Source organism: Trachinotus anak, unplaced genomic scaffold (genome assembly GCF_046630095.1).
Source record: "Trachinotus anak isolate AG129_WGS33_773 ecotype Australia unplaced genomic scaffold, CSIRO_AGI_Tana_v1 ptg000013l, whole genome shotgun sequence".
In the NCBI taxonomy this organism is placed as follows: domain Eukaryota; kingdom Metazoa; phylum Chordata; class Actinopteri; order Carangiformes; family Carangidae; genus Trachinotus; species Trachinotus anak.
In genome coordinates this window covers 27,300,967-27,312,966 of record NW_027273864.1, presented here as the reverse complement: position 1 = coordinate 27,312,966, position 12,000 = coordinate 27,300,967, and the positions used below count along the sequence as shown (strand labels likewise).

General features: G+C 43.5%; 1 protein-coding gene across 5 annotated transcripts in view; it reads right to left on the bottom strand.

Moving 5' to 3' along the window:
- The window catches only part of arhgef10la (Rho guanine nucleotide exchange factor (GEF) 10-like a), a 98,046-nt gene that overhangs the window by 53,258 nt on the left and 32,788 nt on the right, over window positions 1-12,000 (bottom strand). For all 5 annotated transcript variants that reach the window (XM_071492992.1, XM_071492993.1, XM_071492994.1 and 2 more), the window contains 3 exons: window positions 11,670-11,842; window positions 7,957-8,072; window positions 6,503-6,630 (listed from right to left, as the gene is read on the bottom strand). In XM_071492992.1, the coding sequence (XP_071349093.1) occupies window positions 6,503-6,630; window positions 7,957-8,072; window positions 11,670-11,842 (417 nt within the window). The remainder of the gene's footprint in view (window positions 1-6,502; window positions 6,631-7,956; window positions 8,073-11,669; window positions 11,843-12,000) is intronic.

Sequence of the window (12,000 nt, the reverse complement as noted above, 5' to 3'; positions counted from 1 at the left end):
TGACTGTTCACTAGAGGACTTTTAGGTTGCCAACAGCTAACAGTCTCACTTAGTCTACCACAGCCATCAGAGGTCGTGTCTCCTTTAACCCCCCTGGGTCAACCTCTTTTCATGAATTGGAGCAGTTGCAAATTGTATGCAGCTACCAGTACTGGTCTACAGAGCACAAGACAATGCGATCCAAACATATAAATGTCAGTCAAACAGTTTTTTCTATAGCCTGATACTTCATAGCTTCCCAATCTTAAGAACTCAGGTGTCTGAGACAGTTTTCGTTCAGACCTCTCTCCATGCCAACAGGGCTTGGTTAGTGCCAAGCAGCTCCTGGTCGACTCTTTTACCAGATATGCCTTTTTTTATCTGTTCATTCAAGCTGCTGTAGTATTAGTTGAGGCAAGGAAGATGGTAGAGGGATATCCAAAGAAAGACAACTTATTAAATGTAACAGAATATTAAAAACATATTATGAAAAACAATTCAGTGAAATCAAGAGTCCCAGTGACAAACCAGCTCTCACAATGGCTTTCTTCTTACATCCAAAATAAAGGGATTAAAAAAATGGAAATGGCCAAAACATTACCATGGGTATGTCTATGTGAGCCAATACAAAAATATACCTTACATCAATACCTGTCTCTCCCAGAGTGTTTGTGAAGTGGATGTTTTCTCTGCAGGCTCAACTGAGGGTCATAACTTAACACCAACAAATGGCTGTTAATAAATACAGGCTGGACGTCATTGTTGTGTTAAGTCTAGGTAGGTAAACATACATACAAACTCATCTCATGGTTATAAATGACAACAATTAGCTCCCTTTAGCATCTATTTAGTCCATTTTTAGTTAAACCACTAGTGTTGAAATATTTGACCATCTTCTGTCAACTATAATAAATCAATGTCTTAATGATGAGCCGTCTAAACTGACAGTGACAACATCGGCTCTGAGTTAGCAATGACTCAGCTGGTGCCTATCCACTGACAGGAACACTCTGTTGTCTGAACCGATCAGGCTTTATTGTTACCAGTAAGCTGTCTGGCCAAGGATGAGATGTTTTTTTAAAGCACTAAGTGGCTTTACAAAAAAATGGCCCTGTCTCAGTCACCTCTACAGCTATTCCACAGTGAAGCTGAGGCAATGAAAGAAAGAAAAGGGAAGTGCAAGACAGTGCGTGGAAGGACAAAGGCGAGGGGGGGCATCATTATAAGGTAACTGAGTGGAGAACAGTGTGCATTCTGCAGCTGCCCACTGCAAATTCCTTTTCATTTCATAGGGGAAGAGAGACAATTAAACACACAGATACAGAGAGAAAGAAAGAGAGAGAGAGAGAGAGAGAGACAGACAGAGAGACAGAAAGAGAGAGAGGGAGAGAGAGAGGGATTTCAGACAGGAAGTGAATAAAGTAAGTGAGATCTCAAACTTCCTTGACATTTTGAAAAAGTGCAGCTTTGAAAAAGTGCAGCTTTCAAAAAGAGGTGTAATTCATACAATCCACTGCTTAAATATAGCAGAGGCAATTTGCCGAAGACAGAAGGGGACGAGAATACAACCACTCACTTGGTTGGATTCCTTAGGCAGCACTTCATGCCCACACGGTCTCAAACATGCTAAACTGAGCAGTCTCCAATTCCTCCCTCCTGCCCCCTGATTGACAGCCGCAGTGCAGGTGTGGTGCACTGCCAGAATGGAGAACTACACCCGGGCATGCTGGCAGAGGGGAGATGATGAGAGCAGAGTGGTAAGGAGAGTCTAAAAGGAAGGGGGGAAGGTGGGAGGACAGAGGGCAGAGCGGGGCGAGGGAGCAAAGCAAGGAGCCAGCCCGGCTAATTTACGGGAGGAGGTCAGTGCCAAAGCACACGTATGACAATAAAACACAAGGACGCGACAGATGTAGGAGTGAGTGCTGAGTGGCAGCCTGTCATACACCTATCCTTCAGCTCACCTCCACCCTCTTCAGACACAAACAGTCAGAGTCGGATCCGCAAATGGTGTGATGACTTAAAGGAGACCGTTCAGTGTCGAGAGGTTGCTGATCCAGTCCTCGACAGACTTGACAGTTAGTCACAGAAAATGTTACAAGAGATAGACTGAAAGTTAATTCAGACTGAGTGGGATTTAGAGAAGTGGGACGGTTGTACACAAAATCGAAGAGTGGACACAAACAAAACGGGATTCTCGGTAAGTGGCAGAAAATGAGCATGACAATAACAGAACGATCCTGAGATCCTGGTGAGATTAAGTAAAGTCTGAACATTTACGTAGACACATATACACACTCGCTGCTACAGTTATTTGTCTGTTTGTGACAAGTTTTCATGAATACAGTTGGATAGAAATTGGTGGTCACTCTGAATACATATTTAGATTGCCATAGCCCGAGCTTCTTGAATCCAACTCCAGCACTAAATGGCTGTATCCAGTCACCCCTACTCCCCCACACCACCACCCGCCCCCCAACAATTTACAACGTGCTGCAATTTAGTGAGCCACACCACACACTATTCCTGTGTATGATGAAAAATAATAAACATGTTTTGGTCTTGTTTGACCTTTAATACTGTTGATCACAAGTAAATAACTAGTTGTCACCATTTATACAAGACCCAGGTCTGGACCTTTTGTAACATGAATGTCTTTATGAATCTATGTGCTACACCAGGCTGTTAAGTTTAAATTCATTTTAAGTGCTTGCTGCAGTGTTTATGCTGCAGTTGCCTACCAAAGGGTGGTGACCTGGCTGGTGTTACTGTTGGATTGCGTTTCTTAATATGCCAACATTGTGAAAAGTTAATGCAACTATTAACATTAAATATCATCTATCTCTGTGATTCAGTAGAGCAGAAGTGATCGCTGAGAGGGCTAAATGTCACCCTCCCTATACTACTTGGGGACATGGGGTTATAATCACCTCACAGTGCTGCAGCCTTAATACTCTATGAGGGCTCATGTGGTTTCAGCCGAAGATCTGTAGCATGTAACAAGACAAATCATTATAAACAAGCAGTCAAGAAATTGATATAGGGAAAAGCATGTGAAGAATAGATAAAATACTTTATCTAAGCCCATATTCCCAGTTTGTTTTCACCAAGAAAATGTGTCGTAGGTTCCCTTCAGCTCCATCCCCACTGCACCTGACAACTGGCTAAAAGGAGAGGATGTGGTTTTTCTTGGTCACTTCCCAGTGTGAATGTGTCTACATGTGGGAATGTTGAGAGAAATAAAAACAGCAAGCTGTCCCTGGATGCATAAAGTTGCAAACAGTGGCGCTAAGATGGGCGTGGGTGCAGAAGCGAAATGTTATTCACAAATCAATGTGCACTAAAGCACAGGAATGTGGCAGATGTTATGAGAACACTCTGACACTCTTGAGGAGTACACTTTGCTGTGTGACTGAGAGTCAGATGAGAAGACATGCTGTGGTCCATCCCTGTGAGATCAGTCAGTGTTCCTTTAAACAGTCAATGGTTGACACACACAAAAAAAGGATCCAGAGTAACGTGGTCACTGATGCTGAAAAGACATGTTTCTGATGAATGTTTTTATCATTTGTCAGTGCTGTGAGTGCCTCAAATTAATTTCCATTCGCCCACACCGCATTGGGGTAGAAGCAGAAATCTGAGGTGGATATCTCACAATCTGCACAAATAAAACCACAGTATTATCTGTGTGGCTAGATGCCACTAGGGGCAAGTGAGAAATTATATTTTCCTGTAATTCTTGTGACCAGTCTTTAAGTGGGATCCTGACACACACCTCTCTTCATACTCATGGAATGAATAGAGAACCCCTCTGCAGCACAGACACTGAGATAAGGTCATAAGGACTATCGAGGAGCACCTCTGTTTGGACAAGACTCTCCACCAGAATTAACTAGAAATGGAGCCCAAACCAGGCATATCACTGTGATCGTAAGGTCTGCCATCCCCTTTGCAGGTAGCCTGCACAGTCTCCATAAAAGGGCCCATGAAAAACAGAGGTTTTAGGCTTACAGTACTGTTCCTTCATGTATGCCATGCTGGTGGGAGTGGGGATGAAACAACAAACACATTTGGTTAAACTATGAAATTTGAACTCTGTATCTATCTCTTGCCAGTATGGCCCATGTATCTGTGCCTGTGGTTGCTCCAGCAGACACAGTAAAAGAGGATGTTAATGAACTGCTGTCACACGTAGGCTGGCGCCTTTGAGGCAGCAGTCAGGATTCTCTCCACGTACTCAGTCTGTTTGCAGTGTGGAGGCTGTGATGTGCTGCCTGACTGCAGAGAGTCGCTTGCGGCCAGACAGGAGGGGACCAACTCAGTACAGGGGGTCCCTGCTGCGGTCCCACTCTCTCACCAGCAGAGAAATGGCTCAGCTCTGTGCACAAGTATGTGTATGTGTGTTTCTGCCCCATATAAGTGTGCCATTTTGTCTGATGCATGCTTACTCATGTTCAGGTGCATTTGTCAGCTGGAAGCATGTGTGAATACATGTAACATGAGCATATTGACTCTGGAAGCTCTGCAGATTGTAACTCAGATTAGTGACAAAACAGAGAAGGATAGCACGGGAGAACCAAAGTATGTGTGAGTGTGATTGTTGGGTGTGTGTGTGAAAGAGACAGGGCCAGTCTGCCCGCTGATCTCCGCTGCAATCTGCCACTTCTGCACCCTGGGTAGTGTCAGAATGGTTCCGGCACCCGTTGTGCCACCTGTCACCCTCAGCCCTGAGGCTCACTGCCGGTCCAGCCACCTGACACTGAGGCCCAGCCTAAATTAGATTGCTATCACACAACCAGGATTGGCTCTTTCCTCTACACGAGGTTTCCTTCTTTCAGCTGACGTTGTTACCTTTTTACTTCTCTACAAAAACTCTGTGGCCATCTCCAAACATGATTCCACTTGTTCTGCATTATTTAAGTTTTAAATAAGAGTCTTTGCCTGGACATATGTAGGGGTGGGAAATCCCCTTGTCAGCGTAGTTGCTAATGACATTATCACAGGAACTCAGCAAATAGGGTACCTCTTGAAGGGGAATTCGGGGACTCTCTTGTAAGCATGACATCTGGCTCCACCAAACATCTGAGTAAGCAGATTGGCCTTGCAGGCCTGGTGTGACAGCCGACGAGGAAGCTGGGAGATGTGGGAGAACTGATCTGCACAGCTCCGCTGCTCAAGCTGTCACTTTAGCTTGGCTTGGCACAGTTAGATACTCCCTGGCTCCGAAGCATTAGGCCCACTCTTCTGACTGCCGCTGCCCTGCTGGCACCGAGCCAAGTCTTTCATGGGGGAGGTTGATCATCACGCTCACGCTTTCTTTCTTCCTCTCCATCTCCTGCTTACTCTCTCTCGGCAGGCCTCTCACTTCTCTTTCTTTCTCTTTTTGTCCTCTCCTGCCTCTTTCTCAGCCTATCCCCACCAGAAGCCACAAATTGGGATGCATTATAATCTGCCATTATTTACTATTCCCAGTTCCTGCACAGTATTCTAAGCTATTCGTGGGCCCTCTCCTTTCCATCTTTGCTCATCTTCTCTAAGTAGGTGCTCAGTCATGCAGAAGTCACTCTACCCACCAGGATCCATTTCAACATGTTAAGACAACCACTTGAACATCCTCAGTACGACAAGGTAACCTGCTCAGCTGAGAAAAACTGCAGCTATTTGTGTTTGGACTGACAAAGTAAAAACATTATTGGTGATCATTTTTGTTTTGCAAGTAATCTTCTTTGAAGCCATAAATATATATGAAAAATACCAATTGGGGACTATTAGGAAATAATATTCACTATAAACTGTAAAGATTTTTAAAATTACTTATCACAGTTTACTCTTGTGTATGAAAATCTAATATAAAAACTATAAGTGTATCAAATTAGACTGGGGAACTGAAGAGCCAGGAGATAAATTATAGCTCTGCAGTGTATATGGAGCAATTCAAAAAAGTAATGCACTGTGTTAGAATAAAGCTCAAGCAAAAAGTGTCTCAATTAAATCCTGCAAAGGATCATTTGTGAACACTATTCATTATTCCGTCCAAGTATTGAAGGACATAAATTATTTGACTCAGGTAATTACCCAGTCACCGCAAAATAAACTGTTCGCGCCTCTAATTTGCTAAAAGTCAGGATGTTCTGTTGGCCCATTGATCGAAATGCATGTATGTAACCACAATGTCCTGGATTTTAATCATCCCTCTCCTGTGTCCTCCTGTGCTCTGAGGTGATTGAAGATGTGCCATGTCTTAATCCCTAATCATTACTTTTCCTATCGTATGTACATTAACTGTTGAGTGTTGTTTTTTAGTGGCTCTGCCTATGTTTGTCTGGTTTTTTCATCATTAAAAACCTCTTCTTGAGTCACTGTGTTGTATGACTGTGCGTACTTCCATCTTTTGGAACTTTTTTAATCAGTTTCCATCATAAAAAAACACTTTTTTGTGGGAGTTGTTGACTTTTCTGAGGACACGTATGTTCCCATACCCAAACATATACAGTAGATCTTACTTCTTGTATGAGATACTACTCACTTGTCTGGCCTGCCGGGCACCTGCAGGCGTAAGCGACATTTGTTAGCACTCTGGATCTGTTCTTCTTTGATGCGAATAAGCCTCTGCAGAGCCAGACACCAGTCCTGAGCCACTGTGGTGTTCAGGTTCTTTGATGGAAAAATACACACAGTTAAAACTTGTTTCTCAGCTGTGGCTTACAGTGGGTCATCTAGTAAAGATGCAAGCACGTTACATGCATGCTGAGCACGGGGGTCCTCTGTAGATGCTCTTGCATATTAATATTCTTACACGCAAACTAAGAAACAAGCACGCACCCATGCACATAAAACTGCAGTACATCATTTGAAGCTACGTGGTTGTGGCATTTTTATCCCTTCAAATGTTAACACTGAATTTACTTCAACACCAGCATCCATTTTACAGTAAAACCCAGTCCCTCAAGTGAAATAGAATCAAATCAATTTTCAGAAGTCAATGAGCTGTGCAAAAGTATGTCGTCTATTTGTTCGGTGGACAATAATATAACAGGGTGGAACGTGGAAATCAGTCATTTAGTGTCAGGCCAATATCACTCCTCCAGAGGACATTGTGCTCATTAAGTGCAGGGAGGCAAAGGTGCCACCATTAGCCTGAGAGGCTGGTGATTGCTGCAGTGTTCCTCTGTGGCTGTGTTACGTAGTGCATGGTGCTGTTAATGTGCTACTGGCAGACTGCTGGGAAGTGTCCTGATTTGAATGCTACAGGAGGGGGTGCTAGTTTCTTTTACAACACAGCAAATGACACTTTTATCTAGTGTATCAGAGGGAACATCTCGTTCCCACCATTGTGGCACTGTTGATGAGGAGATAGATGGGAAGTTTCATGCTTTTAGAAACTGATGATTCAAGAAGCATATGAGGCTTCACTTTGATCACATTTTAAACATCTAGAATCCTTTTGCAATTTCTTTACAAGGAATAGCAAGATATTTCCCAATAGTTATCTTTGTACCATCCAAACTTGATCTCTAAGTTTGCACTGAATCCAGCAATTTGAATTAACTGTGCATACTTCAGTGTTGTCTTTGCTGCCTTTGTGATTCTTTGGTGTGTTCTCAGCACTTATGAGCTTTTGTAAGGTAAGCCACAGTTAACTGAGCTCATTCCACATTTGATATATTTTCAGTAAATATCTTGAGATAACTGGCTCATAAATAATTTGTGATGCTGAACGCAGTTTTTGAAGGTCAGTCTGTGAAGCCAATTTGAACTAAGCTTTTAAAGAAAAACCTGAAAGAACAAAGCTGGCCTGTGCAGGGGTGTGATAAATCTAACAGGCTGAGACTTTTGTGCCCTGGCCTGCAGAGTTGCAGGTTGGACTGAGGAACCCTATGCCTTTCAGCTCACTTTGTTTCATTATATGTTTTATGATACAAATTTTCCCTTTGAGACAGTGCAGCTACAGTTGTAAGTGTAACATAAAGCGACATGTACCTGGTACGTCCCCTGCAGCGTGCCCACAAGGAGAGTGACCTCCTCCACAACAGAGAGGTCATGTTGCAGTTCCTGCAGCTCTTGGTAGAGCCTTGGAGGACCCAGAATCGCTTTACCTAAGAGATGGGCAACACAAGGAGTTTGAGATATCACCAACATATTGCATCATACTATGCAAAAGAAAAGTAATAGTGCACTTATACTTTGTCAACACAGCATGCACAGATAAAATACAAAGTAAACAAGGTTACATACAGTCAACTATTTAACCATTAATTATTTTCCTTAATATAGAGGAGTGCACATGATGTTATTCTGCAGTAATAATTATGGCAGCAACAAGTGATAACTTCATTATTGATATTGATCTTTTGTATTTTTTTTTTTTGATTGCTTAACTAATAAATCAATCTATACAATGTCAAAAAATATATTTAAAGTTCCTCTCCAGACATGTTTAAACTGTGTAAAAATAGAAATATTTTGTTTAACATGGTTTTAAATAAAAAGTGAAATAAAATCAAAAACTGAGGATGTAAGCACATCTACGCTTACATCCTCATTGAAAAATTGGGATCAGGCCTTGTGCCCCGCCCATCACCACTGCTTGCTCCAGGTTGACAGGCGGAACATATCAGAACATTAAGCATAGTTAATTGGTTATGTTGTTTGTTAGCTCACAACTAGAAGTGGTTGACGCTGTGTTTGTGGTTGTGCTAATGCAAACTCTCGCTCTCAGTACTGACAAGGTTTCGGGTTTATTTTGCCCTGCCCCCCTGATTTTATGAGACTTTCATTGGGTCACTGCAGTTCCAAGGTGGAAATGCACAGCAATGGCATTGACTGCTTATTTTGCTCATGAAATGTGTGTATTGTATAAAAACATGTGTTAACAAGGTTAAAAACTTGATTTTCATTAGAGGGGGTCTTTAAAAAATGGCGATCAAAATTTCACAAAGCTCAAGGTGATGTCTTCAACTGCTTGTTTTGTTTGACCAGCAGTCCAAAACCCAGAGGTATTTAACACACAGTGACAAAAATCTGACAATTTTCTTTTTTAAAAGCTGTAACCAGTGATGGTCTGGACATTTTCCTTGATAAATGACTTAATATATACATTGTTGTCAAAGAATTTTCTGTCAATTAACTAATCATTAACAGGATACGATCTCAGCGCTATATACAATAAAGATGATATATGGACACACTGTAAACATACAAAATACATTCAAGTTCAAGATCAAAGTGTTGTGAACACAAACAGAAAACAATGACATTGTATCTGAGTACTCGTGGAAGTGCAGACTGAAACTCCAGAGACACTAATAAAAAAAGTTTGATGTGTAGATGGATCGATCTTCATTATTTGTTGAACAACACAAGAGTGAATTTATGAGTTGAAAAATTAGGTGGAGAAACTGTTATTTGGAGCTATGATGCCCTTTTGCAGGCCAAAAGGAATGCAAGTGTCTCATTAGACGCAAAATTCAGCATCGATTTGAGGCCCGCTACCTTCAAAACTCTCTCTCCTACTGCCACGAATCAATAGCTGTGTCTCCTCCTGTCTGCCATCCTCCGTCCTAGCTCCCTTGGCCCACATCTACCCAGCAGCAGGCACCATGAGAACTGCCTAATTAAATTCTGCAGGTAAAATTTGCTCCAGAGCTGTCCTGCACTGTCACTGCTACCACATAATAAAAGTAGCAAAAGAGCTGAGCCGGTAGGCGGGTTTAGTGAGGCATGCTCCTCCGAGGGGACCTGCTACCTTTTGTCTATCCACGTGCATAAATGGAGTGAGAGTAAAGCTGTGAGAGGAAAGGGAGTGAGAGAGAGAGAGAGAGAGAGAGAGAGAGACGGGGGTGGGCTGAGATTGTTCATTCAAAAAGCTCCATTGTAGCTTTTGGGGTTTAATGGGATCTTTGACCAGGCAGTCAGTGTCATCTGTGCAAGGAAATCAATAGGTGAGACATTTGAATATAAAGGGGTGTGCTGCGAGCTGCAAGAACAATGTCTGCGTGTCCTCTCCAGAGAGATTGCCTGGACCTCTCTTCAGGTTCGTTGAGTCCTCCGGGGCCTGCTTTTGGCTACGGCCCGAGAGGTGAATGTGCTGAGTTGTAATCCAGCGTAATCCCGTTGGTGAGGCAGGATATGGTTTTCACACTCAGACATGGCTATCCACACCAGCTGCCAGGCACGTAGCTCACTGGTGTGGAAGGACAGAGCCCAGTGGGGTCCATCCCTGCTTTCTCTGGAATAAGTCAGCAATCTAGCACTCAGCTGCTGTGCCAGTGAGGCTAGCCAGTGGATTTAAAGACAATGCAGCTTCCGCACCTGCATCAAAACCCCTGACTGATCCACAGCCAAAGCCCAGTGGCACACTTCTGACAAAAAACTGCACTCCTGACAGCAGGTCGAATGAGAAACAGCAATAAGGGAGGTATAATGGGGAAATAAGGAAGGTAAGACAGCGTGAGAATAAACAACTGGCACAGGAAAAGAGCACATACATTGGTGGGCCCTCAAGTGTGGTGGGAACAAAGAGGTAGAGCAACAGCCTGACAGAGAGACAGGCGGAGACAATGGGGTAGAGTAAGAAAGACAGGCCTGGATTTCCCTAAAGGCAGCTTTTTTCTCTAAAGAAGGGCAACATGGCCTGCAGAAGATGAAAAATGACTCCATTTTGAGCCATGCTGAGGAAGCACAGGATTAAGACTACACACCCCACTGAATGATCTCACAGTGGAAGGAACTATAAATAGATGGGACGGCTTGTCTAAATGAAAATTTGGGGAATGGCAGACGTTCCCATAGACATCATTAAGGTGACCGCACTGTGTCGAGAAGGGAGAAAAAAAACAAAAACGAGCAAGATAGTCACAGTCTGAACCCAGCAACCTCTAGGGGGCATAACATTTGCAGAGAAAGATGCAGGAAGAGGGAGAGAGAGAGGTGCATCGAGAGTTACCCTTAAATGATCCCAAAACCTTGGAGCAAAGTTGCAAGTATACGAATATACACTATCTGAAGAACAGTGAAAACTTAATCCAGTGAGAATCTAAACCAGCTCTCAAAGCAGCAGCTGCTTGCTGAGCATGACACGGGTGGCTCTGAAGAAGAAACCATTAATATTTAAGTCATGGAGCAGCAACTTTAAAAAGCCTGTACCATTACATCCTGATAAGGTTTTGTATCTCCCTTTTCCCATGGCATATTTATCAGGGATCTCGTCAAGCTCTGTATACACCAGAGTTTGGTGAGGGGTGGTGGGAGAACGAGTGTTTCAACCACTGATTCCTATCTACTACTACTGACTCTCTAATTGGGCCTGGAAAGGGAGGGAATAATCTCTGCAGATTGATGACTCCCCTCTAGATGTGTTTGTGGTCTATCAGAGAGTGAAATGAGACTGTGGGGATGATGCTGCAGGGGGCTCTCTACTCCCATCCCTCTCTCCAAGATAAAACACCCCAGGCAGATGGGAACAAGTGACCGTCATCACTATCCTCCTCACAAACACGGCCGCAATCAGAGTGACAAGCACCATGAATGTGTCTCCAGCCCTCCGCGGGTCACTTGAAAACAGAAACAGATTAGCCTTGCCGAGTCAGAGGAAGCTGCTGAGATTAGTCAAGTTAGTCCAGGTGATGAGATTAACTGCATGACACACGCGGGAAATGAGTGAGATAGAACTGGTTCACTTTTTTTTTTTTTACCTGAAGAGCAGGCGCTAGTTGGCCGCTTAGCGCCGCTCTGCTGGAAGAAGGTGTCTTTGCTTTGAGCGCCCTCTTGCCCCACCTCTACAACTTGCACCTGCTGTAGGGGGGCACTCCACTTCATGGTATACTTGGGGCCAACAGGGACCAGGCTGCTGATATCTGGAGGCCCCCTGGTGGAGATAAGAAGAAAAGAAATTTAGAGGTGGGAGTTTAGCAGGAAAACAACCTGAGAGAAATTCCCTCCCTATCCGCAACCCGCTAAGAGCACTACTCCCTGCACTCCATAGGAGGAGAAGCTCTTTGAAATGTCAAGATGACGACTTAGGAG